Here is a 20,605-nt window from a genome sequence, read left to right on the forward strand (position 1 = left end):
GAGACACTGCCAGAAATAAGACAGACTTCGTTCAGTTCAGTGAGCCATGGCCCATGGAGATAAAAGCGGTTTTTCTGATATTCAGATGGTAGAAGCAGTCAATGTATGAAAAGCTAATCCTGTTTTGAGTCCACGACTTTGCATAGGTATGCGAGTGTGTCTTGGAGCAGACGCGGGCTCGAGAAGAGGCTGAGCAATTTTGGGAGTTATAACGATTTGCCGATACAGTAGATCAGTGTCGATTGAAAATGAATTAATCTAGTGATCATGGTCCAGATAAGGCGTATATCTACAAAAGTCACTCGCGAGTTTTGTTCAGGCCACGGAATAAGCAATACAAAGTCCAAATTCCTGGTCCGTCTCCAGCCCCAGTCCCCCCTGCAGGTGTCGGCACCGTCGGCCCTGCCCAGTTCCCCCGTCCGTCGCTAGATGTCGGGTCGGTCGGCGGCGGCCGGCCGGAGTATCGATCGCCCGTCTGCGGCGGCCCGGCCTGGCTGGGGAGCGAGTCGGTCGCGGACGGTCGGTGTCGGAGGAGGGAGCGGTGACAGAGTGGATTGGTGTGACTGGGTGAACAGAGACTGAGCTCGGGGTGGGAGCGACAGGGCGTGGTGACTGGAAAGGAAGAGTGAGGGGTGTTGGTGGGTCGTGGGCCTGCACGGCACGGAGTGGTCGGTGGCCGGTTAGGGCGTGCACCACTGAATAATGACTGGAGAGGTGTGATCACTCAGCATACAGCCTGGATCAATGCTAAGGGCGCGGCACGGGTCAGGTCGTGACCTAAGGTGACCTCTGCGCCGCAGGTCACGCCCTGAAGAGACCCGATGCAGGCCGGCGAAGGAGTGCTCTCGCCAAAGGCGGGCCGCCGGCTGCCGGGGAAGGCGCATGAGAAGCCGCCGGACGGCCGCCACGAGGAGGCACAGGTGAGCTGGCAGTAGGACGACTATCACCCCGGGACGTGGTGCCTGCGCTCTGCAGGGAAAAGCGTTTTGCTGACTTCCAACAGCATTGATGCATTTGTTCATTGTCATCTTTTATTTCTTAATGAACGTTTTGGTCCATTTAATTTACCGTTCTATCAGAAATGTCATTTGTTTCGTTTATCGGAATTCCATTCATGCTCCCAAATTTCCCGACAGTCGACGCAGGTCGCCATTTACACAATGTGCGACCGTTCACTGTATTCGGCTGCCGTCATTGGTACGGCGATGGAGCCCTGTCAGTGTTGTGGACATGAGTCAGCCATTTCCAATGCACCCTCCACTTATGGTCCCGCTGCCCCTGGTCACGTGCTTTTGTCACGGCCGGCTCGGTGGCTGAGATTCAGCGCTGTTGCTATGGCAACCGTATCAGGAAAATGGGATCGAAAATTGGAATCCGCGGTAATTTGCGATCTCATTTGTTTTACCGAGACAGGCTAGAAGATGTATATTGGTTTGATTAATAGTCAGTTCGCTTGGGTAAGACGATAGGACATTAGGAATAGCGAACGGTATGGCGAATGTATTTATTTTCAAAATCTACTTTCTCGGCGTACCTTCTTGCCTCTTGGACCCATTTTTGTATTAGATCTCCTATACCAGCAGTGATGAAAACTGGATAAAAGGATGCTTGCGATAACTTTTTGTGACCGGTTTGGTAGTTATATAGGTTTGTCCAAATCTGATGCCGGAGCGATAATACGGCGTCCCGTTTCGTAGTTCCACGCCTTCCGCCGTTTAATTCATTACTAACGATGGATGCTAATCTCTGCAATCATAGTGAGATCGAGACTATTACCATTCACCATCAGATTATATTCCAGGATGGTTTCCGTGACCGCTGCATGCAATCCTCAGATTAAAAGGCGATTTGTCCCGTGACTGGAGACTTTCCTCCCCCGTTTAGTTCAGCAGTTCGCGTACCGGCCTTTCTGATAGGTGAACTTCAACATGAGCTTCGCATTTTCTCCTAGCAGAGGAACCTTTGTTTGCTCGCCTGTTATTCGTTCCTCAGCTCATTGATGATGTGTGTTCAGCGCTCATTCAAGCGTTCCAGTCTCCCGGCGGTTGTGGTGTATACAGCTGCATTGCGGCACAGTATCTTCAGCCTACATGTATTGCGGCACAGTATCTTCGGCTCACAGATGCATTGCGGCACAGCCTAACAGTCTTCTCTAGGGCGGCGGCAAACCGTATGTTGATGTAGGCGGGAGCTATGCCTGAAGAGAACTTGGAATGCATTTACATATGTTGATATTACATCCTACAGATGGTGAGAAATTGGGCATTATAGTTCTACCCTCAAACTGTATCGTCTTCTTATTGTCGAATGCTTTATTGTTACGATCCTAAGTTAATATTCGTGTAGGAAGAATAAAGAGGCCAGACTTCAGAATAAGTCGGCGATGGCTTTGCATTAACCTTTTTTGCATTGCCCAGTGGTATAGGCATACCGCTTACCAGTTCAGTTTAACACGTGACACGACTACTTCTACTAAGCAGACTACTCCGGTTTGGAGCAATGAGTGAGCGCCGTAGGGCGTAGCGTAGCAGCTCACTTTTGCTTTCACACACGTTTATATCTAAATTCTTTTGATAGTTTATTCCTGAAATAGTGGTTTCTCTTGTTGTTGGTCGAACAATGAAGAGGTAAGAAGTCGAGGTCTAACTTACCTTGTTTGAGATAGCTAATTACAATGATATCGCATTATTCGCTGAATATACTCGTATATTATGGCGTGGTTTACGGCAAACTTGTGCTTCTTCTTACCACACACCGTGAAACTCCCAACATAGAAGGCTCACTCGAACGCCATTGAGCAATCCAAAGCCTCCCTCGCGTAGTTCTGAATTCTGTCTGGTGTCCCCTGCCGTGACATTCGGCCGGTCTGACAGCGCCGTAAGGTCAGCTGATCGCTCCATCACCACCGGTCACCATATCTGCATGGTGTGACCCCGCTCTGAGGAGTGTTCCCGAGGTCACAGACCGGCTCCGGACGGGCCGCACAGTGGGTGAAAGTGTGACCGGGACGGTCAGATCCGGCCTCTGTCCAATGCCGCCGGGTTGGTGTGTAGGTGTGGGAGCTAATGGACCATTCAAAGGCGACGGTATTGTGACCATTGGGTGCGCATTGTGTCCATTGAGGGTCTGTGAAGTGTGATGAAATTTATTGGAACGGGAAGATGTTGAACGTGTGAACGGAACGGTTACGTATTCGATTTAGTCACTGACCAAGTAACTGTCCCGGTGGCTGCCAAGTGCTAGTGGCTATTTCATTGATACCCCTGATCAGATTTGTATTGGTTTACAATATCGATTGCCAAACGTGTCTTTTTAGCAAACCGACCTTAGGCTCAACTCAGTTGAATTTCTTTGTATAAGTCACAACTGTTTATATAAACAGTTGTGACTTAAATTGAATGACATGAATATTCGACACACCACCAAACATCCATGAAATCGATCAGGTGGAACTGTTTGATTCATGCGCCAAAATCCACCGGCTCACAGTCGTGGCGTTTCCCTAGCGCTCACCTGGCCCTGAATTTTCCTCGTTTGAGCCGGAAAGCATGACAAAAACCGTGAATAGACTGAGGTAAGCTTACCGTCGCTGTCGCAAGCTATTTTAGACGTGTTCCAGCTCGTCCAAGCGTATCCCATCTTCACCAAACCAAGGCAACGATGAGCGCCAAAACCAATCGGTCACCGCACGCCGGCCATTTTTCAATCGCGCTTCTCCGGTATCCCGCTACGATCCGTCCGCGGTAATTATGGAAACTGCTGGGAGCGGTAATTAATGAAGTTGAGTTGTGATAGCAGAACGGCGGGGGACGTGACTGGACACCTGTGGGTCCTGTGGAGTAGGTAGGTGCGCGCGACAGGCGGTTCTCGACTGGCTGAGCGTGTTTTCCGACACAGGAGAGGTGCCGTGTCACACTCACATGCCTCACGCTCCCGGCGTACCGTGAGGCTATGCCAGGACAGATCGATTAACTCGAAATTCATAGGTGTGGAGTAAAAATGGACTCCAGGCCACGGTCGTCGGGAAATGGGCTGACCTCAGGTGACCTGGCGATATCTGTCTGTGACCTATGACCTGACCTGCCCGGGCTAGTGGCCACCTCGTCAGCGGACTTTCACCAGGGCTAACTAGCAGTGGCTTATTGATTAAGTGGCCTGATGTATTTATCACGATTATGGTAATACCGGTGATTATAGGTACTTTCATCATGAGTAGTTTTCTTTGATGTAATAATGCCATCTTTTCATATACCTTCTTGCCGTTGAGTCCTACCGCTTTCCGAGTGTGTGGATTTCTATACATGCTAATAATTGTTTTTATTATTAATAGTTTTTGTCAGATTTTTTTTTAATTTGATTCATAACATAGAAATATGGACATTGTTATCCCCCGTAATATTTAACTTTGCGTACATTTTTAATACTTAAATTTAGAATGACTTTCTTCTAAGGTGTTGTTTGTTTATTAGGAAAAACCTTTAGTACCTAAAATCTCGTCCCATTTTTTTTTTTTGCTTTAGCGATTTCCCAATCTCGCTTATCACTAAGTGCCCACGCCCCTGTCAATTTTCTTGTTTCTCTGGTGTCGTTAATGTTATCCTCTAGTCAGCTGTCCCTCGCTCGCGTGAGGTGGCTCGAATCTTTCGATCACGTTCGGCCTTCTCAGGCCGGCCTAGGGGGCGGGGCTAGGACAACTGTCAGCTGACATAGAGAAGGGCCGACCTCAATTACACTGGTCATATTGTCAGTCTGGGACGGACATCACGTGACTCACTGGTAATTGGACACCGTCACATCCAAAGGAAAACAGGCCGATGTCAGAAAGGCGATATGGCGTGACAGGGACATCGATCTGTTCGTATCAGACTTTTGAAGATTTTCATCAGATATGGAATGCAATAGGATTGATACTATTGCTAGAGGTTGCATGATAAGTTCATTTCATTTCATTCGACGTTAATGGCGTTTCCCAAAGAGTTTTTTGTTATTGCAGGGCTTAACCCCTATGAAAACTTATGCTTCAAAGTTCAATGTTTGGAAGGCTGATTGGATTGATTCTATGGAAACATTGAAGGGTACCTACCTAAGCTTTCATTTTTTGTTTTTGTTTTTGTAAACATATACGTCCTCCCGATAATACTCCAGTCAAAACATGCGCGCTGCACGGCATTTAAATCCGGAACATTTTTGTGTGAACACAATGAATAACATTATTTCGATGAAACTCCGTTGCTGGGCCGATACCGGTCTTCAGACCCGGTGTCTCTTCATTGTTATGGCCGACACTAACGTGTTTCCAGGTCATTAAGTCCTGGGCCGTCACCAGGCTGACACAGGACTTATTCTTATGTCAAATATGGTCAGACAGTCGGACGGCCGCCAAAGAAGCTCGGTAAAACATAGCGAGGCTGGAAATAAATTAATGGGACCATGTCGGTCTGGGGACATTTATGTAATAATATGTCAGGAGACTGTGCGCAACATGGAATCTATCATTCTCCATTATTTGTGGGGAAGAAAGAAAGGACGTCTTTCAGATTCTTACGTTTCTAAGACAGTGGCATACAAAACGTCTCAGATGAGCACTCGCACTGTGTGGTTTCAAACTGTTCTAAGCAGTTTTAAATGGCGCTTAATTCGGACCAATACCCCTCACTACCCATATCCTTCCAAGCACCTCCCATTGAGTCATTGACTAACATGGGTTCATTCACCTCAGAAGACCACCACCACATGTCTTCCTCTCCTCCTATGATGAATGTCGTGCCTCTCCCCGACACACGACTGCGCCTTTACCACGAGACACGACTCTGAAACATTAGTCTGATGACTGATGGTCAGTGGGTGCGCGGTGCGCGTCCCTCCCGCTGGGTGACAGCGGTGGGTGTCGGATGAGCGTCACCCGGGGATGACGACCGTCATCCAGAGATGACGACCGTCACGGAGAGTTTGAGCCAGTCATCAGGCAGCTCGGAGGCGGGCCTCACACATCGACGTCTTGGTTGTCATTGTCCTCAGAGAGACCACCGATACGTAACGTGACGTGTCGCGCGGCATGTGACAATGGTGAAGTTCATGTGTCGGGTATGTTAGAATTGTTATGTCATCGGGTTAGGAATGTTATATGCGGGGTCATGACTGGCGTCTTTGATACGCCACACCTCTTCCTGCGTTCCTTGTTGTTATGTCGTTCATGCTGCTAGACTCGCAAAGCAATAAACAATATCTTCAAATGCACTCAGTTGCACAGTATGGCCGTAAATGTGCCCATCTATACGGATCCGGATGTCAAAATCCTGGAACATGATGAATGCTTAACATCGTTTTCCACTTATTTGTGCCGGCACACAATACGCATTGCCCAGTCACCAGTTGGGCGATGAATTGCAAGTTGCATTTTTCATTGTGAGCCTATCGCCAGACTCAGTCGCACCTATATGTCGCCGTTGATGTGTATTCGGAATGGCTACATTCAAGATCCCAGCTTGCTTCGTCGACTTTAAGTCAAATGGACACAGTGGATTCTGAACATGCTATGTTGGCGGGGCATCCAATCACATTTCCCCAGCCGCTCCAGACGACTGTTTTGAAGCAGCCTGTCTGCCGACCAATCGGTCAGTCTGTCTCAGCTTCCTCGCTGTGTCGGTCTGTCAGCATATTTGCCCGGGTGTCTGTCCATCTATCCCGCTTCATCACTGCAGCCCGGCCGTCAGTTTCAGTAGGATTCCACTTCGTTCTCTGTCTTCTCTAACCCGGCTCTCTGTCGCCGCCGCGCTGCTTGGACCCCCTGTCGTCTCTTATCCGGCCCCCTGTCGTCTCTTATCCGGCTCCCCGTCGTCCTTAGCCCGTCCTTGTCCGTTTTATGTTCGCGACTGCAGTGCGGGTGCCGTCCGCAGCCGTTCGGTCGGTCGGGCGGCGGCTGGCGGCTGGCGACTGGCGACTGGTGGCTGCCTCGTGTCTGGGTCAGGCTGGGCGGCTGAGATGTACTGTGGCGCTCTCAGATCGATTGCGGCTGCTGCAGCGGCTCTCAGGGACGTCTGTCACATTTCGGCTTCCTACTGTCATCTGCCAGACGACTGCCAACCATATGGTCATGTTATGCCGGGCTTGACCAGCCCGCTGAAGCGTTAACCGTCGCGCACAGCGGGCTTCTATTCCCAAACACATATCGTCCTACGCAAACCCAAAAACTACCATCACATTTTAACACTTGTACTCACTGATTTTATCATCTTTCCCATTGCCAGTTGTTACTTGCTTCGTTACGCTTCTTTACATCCCTCTTCACTTTTCCGTCTGTCTTTGTTCCTCGCTATGCCTCTGCTCTCATCCAGACTCTCTCTTGCTCTCCCACTCCCTCCCTCCCTCCCTCCCCTCTCCTCCTCTCCTCCCCTCTACTCCTCCATCACTCCCAGCCGGCGGTGGCGGCGGCCAGCGTTCATGGCGGTGCCCGGAGATCGATCGGCATTTGTCCGCGATGGGAACGGAACCGGCCGGTATAAAACGATGCCGAGAGTCGCCGCCAGCAGAGCGATAAGAGAGGTGTCCGCGGGTGAGAGATGAAGGCGCAGACTGTGATAGCCGCTGATGGAGAGCTAGTTGATGCGCCGCAGCGCTGCATGCAGCGAGCGCTGCAATGCTCGTGGCCCGTGGGAAAAGTGCAAGAAAAAGTGGAAATGTTCGTGGAAGTTTGCATGGTGCAATTAAACAACATGCTTTGATGTGGCGACGTTCTTTGGCGTTCTCACATCGGTCAGACCTTCTCATGGGAAAGGATGTTCGGATTCGTGCAGTGGTTCAGCTCACATGGGAATTATGCTTTGTACCGTTATGACAGCAAATGCTAGAGCAAGCAAATGCAACAAAGGTAGTTCATGTTATCTATGGCCTTGGCTGTTCTACGCGAGCATTCGCCAAAAAAGTTCCATCGGTTCTAACTTCTATCTACCTATAACCAGCTGCTTTGGCTGCCGTTTTCCCGGAAATCAATCGACGCTTCTCAACGTCGTGATAAAACCCTCACCATCGTGCCACTACGATCCACCTCTGCCTGCACTTATTCTCACCTCACCCGGCCTATTTACCTACCCATTCACTCCCACCTCCGCCTGGGCCGGCTCGTGACCGGATGGCAGGCCGTCGTCGTCACACGGTCAACGGAAACGACCGAAAAGGTAAACGAACACAGACGGAAACGGAAGGAAACCGACGGGAATGAACGGAACGGCGGAGTGGCGGACGGCGCAAACTTGTCGAGACGGTCGCGTGCCACCCAGTTAGCATTCGGTATCATTCATTGGCTTGTTCGTGGAACTTTTGTTGGCACGCAGTGCGCAATGTGGGCATTGTTGAGGATAGGCGATAAGGAAAGTTTCTGGAATGTTTGTCTGGAACGGAAGTGTGTCACTCGAGACTGATGTCCGCCTCTGCGAATGGCAGTAGATTTTCTGATGATCGGTCACGATTTACCCTATGCAAGTGGCCGCCGTACGGCAAATATTGCTGAGTCTCATTGAACGACGACTGAAAAAATACGACTCGAAGGAGTCGTAAATTACAATCGTGAATGATTCCAGAGGGCTCTGTTATTCAATACTTCTCAAGGGATACCTCAGCAGCTTTCTCTTATTGTTTACTGATTTCGGCGCCGATTTAATTGATACGGCTCTCTGGTCAGCCCACTGTGACTTTCTCCCCAGTCCTGCCTGTATAATTATTGGCATAAGGTGCCGACGGCAGGAGGATGGCACATTATCAGCCCGTTCGACGATTCCGCTCAGACTAAATATTTGCACCGCGTTCTAGCGAGATGTGAAGACGATTCCAGTCGGGATGGTGTGCTAAGGAAAATGAATCTAGCACATAATGTCTATGCTGTTCTTCATCATGCTATCGTTTACCTTAGCTCACTGTTCAATTAAAAGGTCATCCTTTTGGAAACTGTTATTTCCACATACCTATGCTGCAGTAAACGTATGCAGACATGTGTGTTCGCTCACGAATGTTGCTTGGTTATCATAAATAGTATTGCCGCAAAGTGCAGTGTTTATTTTGAGCTTGAACTGAGAACCGTTTAAATTTAATCGCAACTGCTAATAAATAAGTTCTTATTCCCATTGAGATATATCTTATTCCACCCGCTTAAAAAAACATCTCGGTGATGTGGCTGCCACCGTAGATTTGCACCTTGTCTTCTGAGAAGTTACCTGGCCCTGGAGTTGACCTTCCTGCGCGCTCTGCTGGCGCTGCGTGCTCCACCCCTAACCCGAGCGCTCCTGCCTCTGTGCCGCGACACTCTGCTCTTACTCCTCACACTCTTCGACCTCCCTCTGCCCGAGCGTCGCCCTTGAGACGGCCTCCTGCTCTTCGATCTGGCCCTGTGACAGGTTGTTCCGCTCCTTCTGCGACTCTTGCTTCTGTCAGCGCGGCGGAAAAGTTGGTGCGATTTATCTCGTGGTAGTTTGTATCGCACGCTGTGAGACCGAACTCTGACGCGGGAACTTCGGGATTTGCTGCGCCGGAGCTGAGAGAACGCCTTGCTGTTCATTCGCCGTCGCCAGCTGCCCGGCGCTGGGATGTCATCAATGTTCTCTGGGTCGGGTTGTTCATTGGCTTGAGATTTGTTTGTAGAGAAGTTACCAGCCTTTGATCGAGACATGTCAATGGTGAAATATGCTTAATGCGAAGAAATACGGAAAATTTACAGAAATAAAACAAGATGTGAGTTAGTTAATGTTTTACATAGGTTATTTTAGCGCCGTTACAGTGTTATTCGTATAAATTTCTTCTGAAATGCAGAACGGGAAGAGATTTTAGATAATCAAACCACCATTAGTGCTGTTGTTTTTGGCCTCACCTTCTAGGCCTTCTAGGCCATTAAAGGAAATAGTTCACTTTCACGAAATTATTTTTTTTGCAATGGATTTATGATTTTTTATGTTCAAAATGATCAGCAAAGAAAATAAAACCTCTTTATAACAAAAGATTATTTTCTATATTTTGATATAGGAAGAACTTTTCAGTTTCTGTAAGGCACACGCGATCCAGTATGAAAAGAGCATGGGTCCCGAAAATTCTTCAGAAACTAGAGAACTTATCGCGGCCACCGGCATTTGGGCGATCTGCTCGTGCTTTTGTTACTGGAGCGCCTCTTTCCCCGAGATTGCGCCGGCCGCCTGCCATGGACGAAAAATACACGACTTTGAAATCCGGCTGATCGTGGGAAAATACCGCCGCAGGTCTCGGCTATATGCAGGAATTCACCGGGATGTATAGTATATACCACTGCCTCGATGTATAGGCTATAGTCTGCAAGCTGGCTTTGGTGCAAACTGCAAACATGTCAAACATGGTATAGGGCGGATTGTCGATTGATGTAAGCGAATCAGACGTTCAATTGACAATTTCCGATTCTTATTCGATAATTACGGCCAATTATATTTTATTTTAGGAAGTGTTATTAGGAGCGGAGCAATAAAATCTCATTTCTCCCCTGTCTCTTTACTAGAGATGTCAATCGGATACCAACATTTTGGTATACCGATACCAAACCAATACCAACTTGGTATTTGGTATTTCAATCCTCCTATATTTGGTATTTTGTTGGTATTATGAACCCTCACTAATATATAAGAGGCTGATAAATTGGTATAAATTTGGTATTTGCCTCATGTTCCTAGGTTGGTTCGGTTTCGGTATTTCCTCACGGTTTTGGTTGGTATTTGGTTTGGTATCGGTATTCCGATTTTCTGTAATTGACATCACTACTCTTTACCTATCTCTCAAATCCCTTGCTCACTCATCTTTCCTCTCCATAGGCGGCGGAACGGGGAGGGCACCGGGGCACCGTCCCCCCCTTTGATTTGGCATTTTAACATTAGCCCTATGGGCGTTGCATGGAAAGAATGGGACCAAAAGTTGGCAGTGCCCCCCCCCCCCTTAATTGAAGGTGTTCCGCCGCTACTGTTCCTCTCTGTAGGTATCAGTCTCCTTGCCGTCCTCCCTGAAGTCTCTGTTAGTCTTTTCCTTCATACTTATCCTCCTTTCTCTCACCACCCTCTCTCTCTCTCTCTCTCTCTCTCTCTCTCTCTCTCTCTCTCTCTCTCTCTCTCTCTCAGTCTCTTTTCTCTCTCAGTCTCTTTTTCTCTCTCAGTCTCTTTTTCTCTCTCAGTCTCTTTTTCTTTTTCTCTCTCAGTCTCTTTTTCTCTCTCAGTCTCTTTTTCTCTCTCAGTCTCTTTTTCTCTCTCAGTCTCTTTTCTCTCTCAGTCTCTTTTCTCTCTCAGTCTCTTTTTCTCTCTCAGTCTCTTTTTCTCTCTCAGTCTCTCTCTCTCAGTCTCTCTCTCTCTCTCAGTCTCTCTCTCTCTCAGTCTCTCTCTCTCTCTCTCTCCTCTCTCTCTCTCTCTCTCTCTCTCTCTCTCTCTCTCTCTCTCTCTCTCTCTCTCTCTCTCTCTCTCTACCCGTCCGTCTGTCCATCTCTTTGTCCGTCTCTCCGTTCGTCCGTCCGCCCTTCCGTCTCTCAGTCCGTCCATCCATCCGTCCGTTTCTCCATTCTCCGTCCGTCCGTCCATCCGTCTCTCCGTATGTTCGTCCGTCCGTCTATCTGTCTCCCCAGACCCCATCCGCCCGCCCGCCCGCCCAAGGCCCTAAAACAAACGAGTCCTCAAATTAATAGGTTAGGGGCATATGCCCCCCGGACAGGAGCCTGAGGGGCATTCAGTACAAGTATGCCCCCCCCCCATTCAGACTTACACTTCTTACGCCTATAACGAGGAACTAAATAAAAATTGATTAGAAGAAAACAGACAAGTCGCATTACCTGTTTTTAAATGCAATACATTTTCATCGCACGTGCTAAGTGTCGAAAATATAGCGCGTTATAACTTTCGCCGTCCATATCAAGGCCATAACATATGACAGCCTCATGTTCTGCCTGGTGACTCGCTCATTTGCTACATATGGCATGTCGCTGTTGGCAGATGCACTTTTTTCCATTGAAATGACACTCGACGGCTTCCCCTAGCTCTTTATTACGAATTGAATGTTTCCACCTGATGATAGAGATCATGAAACTACAAGTTTAAGTTGGACGCTCGACATATTCGAACGTAAACAATTTCGCTCTCCTTGTCTTGTTAGGTCACTATGAGGCACTTAATCATGCTTGCATGGTAGTCTAATCGCAATTTGTCATTAATGTCTCCGAGTAGTGGGAAGCAGTGCCATTCAGAATAGATTAGACACGCATGCTTTAGGAGGGTCTCACATCAATCACAGATAAATGCCGAACACCTCGGCGTTATCAAAATATGGTTCTGCCATAAAGTTTTCTCCAATGCCTTCGTAGTGGTGTTGTTCAATTCAAATATATTTTGAGATGTAGGTAAAGTTTGCGCTGTAAGCTATCGGGCAGGCCTAAGCCGTTTAATTATTCCTCAGTTGTTCAAAGGTCAGATTCGCATGATAACTAGTATTTCTTACCAACATCAGATTCATTTTCTATATCCGTCGGGAATAAGTTCTGCCCCATTACCCGTTTCACTAATGCTCGCTATTTACCGGCATGCCTGCACATTAGGCACCCCAGTCGGGTATTTCCGGGTTCCCCGCTGCGCCCCTCTCCCTACAGAGGACAGGAGAACCCTCCGCTGTAGCCGGCCGGCGGGTAGCGCCCCGCTCTGGTGATCTTGGCACGTCGCCTGTTTGCGTTAGCGCCGTGTACACCTGCTCTCAGTCTGAACGGCGCTGCCGCCGGCCAGGTGATCGCTACCCGAACCGCTCTGTTGGCGGCTCGTCGGCCATTAGGGTGTTCTTTGAGTGATAGGGGCAGAGTTAGGTGTGATAATTGGGAAGCTTACAGAGAGGGGAAGTGACGATGAGAGAGTATTCAAACGAATGCGTTAGCTCAGCTGGGTGCTAAATGCATGTGAAGTCATGATGAGTTGGCATAACGAATTACGCAAGACGCGCTATGTCTTCCCTGCGAATACCTATACCTACCTATGGTCTGAATTGAAAATGAATGCTTTCACAGTTTGGCTCAACAATACAAGTGAATTACTGGCATTGCCAGCGCCATTTTTCACAATGTCTGACATTCTTAAGAACACAATGCGTGAGTGTGATCTATTGCATCTTCATACATTACATTGCCACATCTTACCTGCTTATGAGACGCGCCCAACATTTACATTTGAACCTGCAGGCTGCAGATCGTCCATTGTGCAACACCGACCCGAGTTTGACATTTACGCCGATACCCGGTCCGGCCTTTCACCGTGACCCTCAGCGTCCCCTCCCCTCCCCACACTTTGACTTGGCACTGCAGCCCGCCTGCACCCCTGTCACGACCGACCGGAGGGGGAGGGGGGGGGGGGGGGCGTTGGTACAGCCGCTGAAACGGCCGGTTATGGCAGCAGTGACATTTGGTAACCTCTATAACCTTTCCAACCCCCTTTCTGTCCGGTCAGCAGCCGCCGAAGGTAATAGGTGTTACTCAGGGTACATTGAGTGAGTGTTACTAGTATTACTAGGGTTAGTTGAGTGTTGGCAAACCGCTGGACTGAGGTCACACTTGTGGTTGGGACTGGGTTACTGGCTGTATCATCAACAGATATGACTGTTGGGGCCGACCCAACACCGTTTGGTTTGCCCACTGCCCACTGGCGGTTGTTTGAGGAGCTGGGCAGATGCGAAACCCCTGATCAGGAGGCGAGACATGTTCCCGGATGTCGGCTTTGGCAAGACTGGAACACCACGTCGGATTGTGTAGCTCGCCAACATCGGTTGCATTTGTCGTGTTCCATGGACGGGTGAGCGCTTAGAAGTGATGATGATTCGTTTCGACTGTGAGCGACTCAATCCGATCGATGCAAGTGATCTGAATCGATCGTCATGACGTTTAATGTTTTGCGAGCGTAAGATGTCGCATTGTCGCATGCTTCCAAGAATATTAGTTTATATAAGTGAACATAATAGCATTGGGATGTGAGAAGGCTTCATTTTTTTCACATACCTTATTGAACGCATTTTCGCCTCCCACATTATTGACTTACCTATCCGCTCTCAATTATATAGACGAGTCTGACATAGCACATGCTACCACTGCCAGCTATTGGATACCTGTCGCTCCTTCTTATCGACTTTTCTCTGCTCGGGAATGTGTCATTCTCACACCTCGGCATACGGCCTTGGAGCTGCCTTCCGGCAGAATTACCCCTCCGCGCAGTGACGAAAAAACGAGCTAAATTTAGCGGACACAGCGCAGAAGGAATCTGTAGACGCTGCTGTCTGCTGATGCCCATTATTGCGCCATTTAACGGATACGAAGAGAAGCGAATTCATCACTTTCCACGCTTCGTGAATGTTCTTTGATGATTGTTTTGAGTGATTGGTTTCGTGATCGTCTTTCGCGCCTTTCATACATTTTTAGTTCATTGTTTTCCATTCGTTTCGCAGCCATTTCGTGTTTATTTCCATGGTTATTTCTCGGTCATTTTCCCGAGTCCGGGTCGGCCGATGGGCCCTGAATGGGGGAGATATGGAGCGAAGGTGATCGGAGGTCAGGGCTGCTAGATTACCGGCCGGTGAGCGCCGCGCCGATGGCGTTGACAGGCTATGAACGAGGGGGACACGGCCGGCTGACACTTATTCAGATGCCAAGTGCCGAGTTTGTTACAGCCACTTGACAGTTCAACATTTTATATTTCGCATACCTTCTTCAATTTTGTTTTTCTAGATAATCTATGACGGCTATCGAAACTGCACGCATGCTTTTATGAGTTTACCGTATAAAATATATTTTATTGCATGAGTCCCATGACCGCCAAGCGTCACCCCTCAGTCACCGCCCCCGCCATGACCCCCCCCCCCCCTCCTCCTCCTCTCTGTGACAGGCGTCCCTATTGGAGCGGGTGCGGCCGGACAATCGTTACCCCGAGCCCTCAGCTCCACCGTAATACCCCCCCCCCCCTCCTCCTCTCTGTGACAGGCGTCCCTACTGGAGCGGGTGCGGCCCGACAAGGTGACCCTGACCCGACCCGAGGAGGACCGGCGCCGACGCACTATTCTCATCGAGAAGGCGCACGGCTCGTTCGGCTTTACAATACAGGTGAGATTGGTGAGCGGGCATCGAGAAACTCACCCTATCATCACACTGGTCAACTGTGCCAGCTGGGTGTTATTGCTATTATAGTCAACCTAACGCTGTCCGTAAGGTGACGTTATCACAACAATAGTCGCCGGTAAGCCCGTCGGCGCGTTTTACCAAGTTCCCAAAAGTTTAGAAATGAGGCTGTGTCGTGTGTTTCGCACGAGCGGTTAACATTTCCGCCGTGGTTATGATCTCACGGCGGTTTTCGTGAGCGCTGGCCGTGATCCAACCCTGAACCCGTGCCCCTGTGGTTCGGGACGGATGTGACGTCATCAGATGGACGTGATAAGTGTGACGGGATGTGACGGGAGTGACGTCATGAATTTGACGTGAGGCTAGTTCGCTGAAGTGTTGTGACGAGGGTAAGCGTAACCCTTGGAGACAGCATAACCGTGCATAGAAAAACTGCTGACTCGTCGAGATGGCACCCGATCACCATCTTTCCTCTGTTGCCTGATTCTGATCCTGTTTGTGTCATATCGAGTGTCATGCTTATTGGTTATGTACATACATTGTACAGTAATCCGTATCTGTCCCGGGTATTGACATTTGACATGTCTTAACACATATGGCTTCCGTTTTCCGAGCACACGGACGGATTCTTTGCCCGTCTTTCTACAGCGAGTTCTCCCCCAGCGAAATGTCCCTAGCCTAGCACCGAGGACCCTGTTGGGGGTCACAGGGCGGTCGCTGTGACTGGAATGCAGCCTCTCGGGCGGCGGGCCAAGTGGGGTGGCGTTTGGGGGGGGGGGATCGCGAACTCCCCATCCCCGGAGTGTCACCGACTGCCGTCAGTTGGCTGGGACGAGCTACCTTGCAACCTAGTGAACTGAAGCATTTGCTTCCGACGGTGTTACGGACGCCGAGCATTGAACAATGAATGCTGAATAGACTCACCTGATATTATTTGGGATTGATCGTAAAATGTAGTAAATGCGGATGCATTTCACCCATGTTGTTGTGTATTTTTTAATTTTATCCATTGCACAAATGTACAACATTGGTAACAATACAAATCAGCGCCCGACTACCTCCTGTCCTGCTTGCCGTTGAAGGTCATGTCGGCTTTTCCTTCTATGCTGAACAATTTTAGAAGCATAAAACCCACTAATTGTTTCAACCGGTTTATTAGCTGGATCATTGTGGCGAAAGTGTAATGCGTATCCAATAATTGTTGCTCATTCACAACCTTTTGTAGGTATCGTTTACTGGAAGGCTCGCCTACCTTTAATTGTTGCGCTTTAATGTAATATCGTGGCATATCATATGTACCGGTTATAATTTTCCCCTAGCGCTTTCCTGCACATTTTTTTTTATTCCGTTTTTACTAGACGTGACTGTTCCTAATCATTGGCATACCCGGCCTGCTGTATAAGCGAATGATCGAGTTCGGACAGCAACATCCAAAGAAGGCGGCTCGAAAACTTATCCAAAGCTGAAGCGAGAAACAACGACCTTCCTCATGGAACAATGGGTGAATCGGATTCGCGGTAACTTTTTGAAATCACCTGATCGTTGGTCTCTAATACGAGTACAATAATAGTCTACCTCTAATAGATAGTTGTACTATTCACTCCGCGGGAACCGTATCAATTCTTCAACTGACTGAGTCTGCCTGTGTGTTCACAGAGCTACGGAATCCAGTACCGGCGCGATTCGGAGGTAGAAATCATCACGTACATCGACCATGTGGAGGCCACCGGTCCGGCGGCCAAGGCCGGAATGAGGGAAGGTGAGCCCCTGCAGCTGACAGATACCCCAGCCAGTGGGCGGGGCGGCACAGAATGACCTCATGTCGACGAGCTGAATGATAAGACTGCAGCCAGGTGCATGACACACCTATGTCGCTATTTATCTGCACTTTATCCTCATAGGCGGCTATACGCGTCAGATATTTTACCGATTCAGTGTCGGGTTTTTATCATCGCCAGCCAGACAGGTTTCATTCTAAGGCATTTCCGATTGCGGCCGGGAGAAAAACGGTCTGCCTTGGTTCCGTGAAGGATCTAATGGCGTGATCGATAATCACCGACCGATGGGTGGATTATTTCACGGCTGATCGGCGCCCGGCCGGCCTCCGGTGAATGACAGATCTGCTCGAAACTGAATGGGCGATACACAATGGCTGCCGTTCTTATGAGTCGTTCTGGCCCGCTTTTAAAAAGCTGAACTGACTAAACTTTCAGCATGAGCTCATTCAGCATTCAATCTCTCGACTCACAATAGGATCGAAAAAATAACAGATTTCGCAACATCATTCTGAAGGCTCCCTGTCCAACTATGTCTGTGGAGTAGCTTCAGCAATATATATATATATATATATATATATATATATATATATATATATATATATATATATATATATATATATATATCACTCTTCTCGACCTATTTGGCTTACATTCTTAACTGAGCGCAGGTCAGTCATCCCTAACCATTTATTTGTTTTCAGGCGACGTGATTCTGTCGATAAACGGCCAGGACATGGAGCAGTACGACCACCAGGAGCTGGTAGCGTTCATCAAACAGTGTCCCGACCGGCTCCGAATGGTGGTGCTGTTCGAGGACTGCGTCAGAAAGGTGGGGACGGCGGCCGGAGCGCAGCTGGGAATCGTGATTTTTGTCGGGATTCAGTGCAGGTCTGCAGTGCACAGGGTCTTTGATTTACGGACGTAGAAGAATTGGTAACGGTAAACGAGGAAAGGTATTTTCCGCATCCGTGACCTATTTGTGGTGATGCATTGTTGTTTCCTATTTTTGGTATTCTGCGAAAATACAATACCGCTTTGCATTTGGAACAAAAATGTCAACCTCCTGTTCCCATGAGAACTTCATGTTCGATTCTTGTCCTACTGCCTCTGACCAAACGCACTGCGAGGCGACTTTGGTTACTCCGTGACCTCAGGTGTGTCCTGAGTTGACCTATGCTGAGCTCTGAAGCACCCCGAGCTGACCACTTTAACCCCTCTGACCTCAGGTCAGCCTGCACATGCGGTACATCCAGCTGCAGCGACAGCTCACCGATCGGATGTACGCCCTGGAGCAGCTCTGCGAGCAGGAGAAACACTTCATAGCCAGTGAGTGGTCGACGCGACGGCGCAGTCACTGGTGTACCGGATAATCGTGGCTGGCTTATGATGCAAATCGTTCGGCCTTTAGTGCACAATCTCTGTATTATTATTATTATTTTTTTTTGTTACAGATACGGCCGTCGTGCTTTGGAATAGTGTGTCATACTGATTGAGGAAATTAGAAATAAAGGATTGAGTCGACTGAAAAGTCACATTTTTTTTCTCGTGTGCATCTCACATGTCACTGAACTTCAGAATGATCTGTCCTCACAATTGCCAACCCTGCCCCACCGACCACCTCTGACTATATTATCCTCCCTCCTCCCCCGCAGATCTGCGCTCGCAGGGCCGGCGGATCCCGGCGTTCTACCCTGCCCAGGCAGGGTACAGCGGCCGCCACCCTTTGCCGCAGCCCCCGCACGGCCCGCCCCCAGCTACGCCGAGGCGATCGGACGGCGTCCACAGCCCCAGCCTCGCTACCTGTGCTACCACCGCGCGGCGCCGGGCCGGCCGGCCGAGCTGCGCTGGACCGACCCGCGCCGGCCCGAGCTGCGACACCACTACGAGCAGTGGCGCGGCCGCGGCAAATCCTGGGACAACCTGGCCGCCGAGGCGTCGCCCGGACGCGGTGGTAGCGGCGCCGGCGGCGGCTGCGAGCGCCGCTGGCGACCCGACGACCGTCAGTTCCTGCTCGATGGCGGCTTCCCGGCGCTGCACCGAGCGCGGGCCAAGGCGGCTAAATCGGCAGAGAGTCTGCTGGCGCCGGGATCAGAGTTTGACACGAGCTGCTTCAGCTGTGACTGTCTGCGCACCTTCCCCGGCGACCCGGCCCGGCGGGCGTTCAGTAAACCCAAATCCGTGGAGAATCTGCTGCTGGCTGCGCGCGGCGGTTCGGATTCTCTACGCAGGGAGAAGGGCAAGGAGAAGCGCCGCTCGAGTCTGAAACTGGGCAGGAAGGGCTCGAGGTCGGCGCTTGTATCGTCAGAGGACACAAGTGAGAGATCTGAGCGACCCTGACGGCGAGAGTCGGACGCCGGGGAGGCTGGAGGCTGCTGAGGGACGGGTAGGGGAGACTGATTAGGTCGGTGGGGTGGCTGAAATCTCGGATGCAATGAAGGAAAGGAGCGACAGACAGAAGAGTCTTTCTGTGGGTGACTGCGGGTTCGAAACTCCTGGGATTGTTGGTAACAGTTGAACTTTGAATGCATGTCACGTTGGTGACCTTTTGGAGAGGACGGAAAGGCTGGCGAAATCGCATGTCTCCAAGAACGGAAACGGATGACGTGCTGGATTTCAGGGCGGTAGTCCATGCTTCCAAACGGCGTACATAATGCCATGCGTCTTCGATGAAGTCATTGTGCCCTCAACGAGCAGCTAGCTGGGCGAAATGGCCATATTGGCCGAGTTTTACCGACCAATGTCCTCGATGTCCCCAACCCCTCGATGCAGATTTTGCCCATGTGGTGTCGCCAACGGTACGGTTTGTAGCAGTGGGTACAAGTGTACCTACTTGATATACAATTCAGTCCGCGTCGTCGACCGCTGCTGCCGTCGCGGCATGCCAAAGTTACTGCTCCGAACCTTTAAATCTCAATGTCGTTTCCATATCTACGGCGTCGTGCGTTTTACGGAGTGTGTGACTTGGTTTTATTGTCTTATTTCAGCGAGTAAGTGATGAGTCTGTTGGCATAGGCGACATACACCTGCCATAAAGGGGTCACGTGTTCCACGAAATGTATGCGACGAGATGCAAGTGAGAGCTAGTCAGGTCATGTATTAGAGCTATCTGAACGGCTGGGAGGGTGCGATGTGTGTACTGCCGACCTCTATAGGGCCGCAACGGTGAGCCAATCGAACAAACCCTGTGGTCGCGCGTTGTCAGTCGCTGGACAGCGCTGATTGCCGTCAGCGGGGCCTGCTGAGTGCTGATGACTGCTGATGCTGAGATGCTGATCCATTGGGAGAGATGGGAATGTATTGTACCCGCCATGGTAAGAAAATGAAAATGGATTGGAGCGAGGGTGGGTCCGTATCAAAGCGGGTTTTCCTCCGTGAAACCGTTTCCAGTGTCAAACCAGCCCAGCTCCTACTGTCGGGATGAAGATCTGGTCCGAATGTGTCTCCCCGCCGCCCCCCCCCCCCGTTTATGTGCGTGGGTGCGACGTTGGGACGGTTGGTGTCTGTACAGGAATGTTCCCGAGGAGCTTTATATAACCTAAGTTATTTATTGTATCGTGTAGTGCTGATGATGCTAAACAATAAACCATCATTGATATCGGAATGAGGGCGTTTCAGGCGGGCGCTTGGTGTGGTGGGCTAGTGGCAAGGGCCGTTGTATGTTCACAACGACAGAAGTACAACTTCAGTTTCATGAGTTCAACTCCAC

General features: G+C 49.7%; 1 protein-coding gene across 1 annotated transcript; it reads left to right on the forward strand.

The window, feature by feature from the left end:
• The first annotated feature begins 492 nt into the window (after nt 1–492).
• On the forward strand, nt 493–20,500 carry LOC122378459 (protein TAMALIN-like). The gene is made up of 6 exons (XM_043359554.1): nt 493–920; nt 14,987–15,106; nt 16,778–16,880; nt 17,601–17,728; nt 18,126–18,225; nt 18,552–20,500. Exons 1-6 carry the CDS (start codon nt 822–824, stop codon nt 19,160–19,162), a joined length of 1,161 nt encoding a protein of 386 aa, XP_043215489.1. The 5' UTR covers nt 493–821; the 3' UTR covers nt 19,163–20,500.
• The last annotated feature ends 105 nt before the right edge of the window (nt 20,501–20,605 follow it).

This window comes from Amphibalanus amphitrite, unplaced genomic scaffold, assembly GCF_019059575.1.
Source record: "Amphibalanus amphitrite isolate SeventyFive unplaced genomic scaffold, NRLGWU_Aamphi_draft 000059F_arrow, whole genome shotgun sequence".
Classification (NCBI taxonomy): Eukaryota; Metazoa; Arthropoda; class Thecostraca; order Balanomorpha; family Balanidae; genus Amphibalanus; species Amphibalanus amphitrite.

Bases quoted from the DNA above. Each gene is read 5' to 3' on its own strand.
- LOC122378459 (XM_043359554.1), top strand. From the start codon at position 822: ATGCAGGCCGGCGAAGGAGTGCTCTCGCCAAAGGCGGGCCGCCGGCTG. The intron at 15,107-16,777 runs GTGAGATTGGTG...GTGTGTTCACAG, and splicing joins CGTTCGGCTTTACAATACAG to AGCTACGGAATCCAGTACCG. The intron at 18,226-18,551 runs GTGAGTGGTCGA...CCTCCCCCGCAG, and splicing joins GGAGAAACACTTCATAGCCA to ATCTGCGCTCGCAGGGCCGG.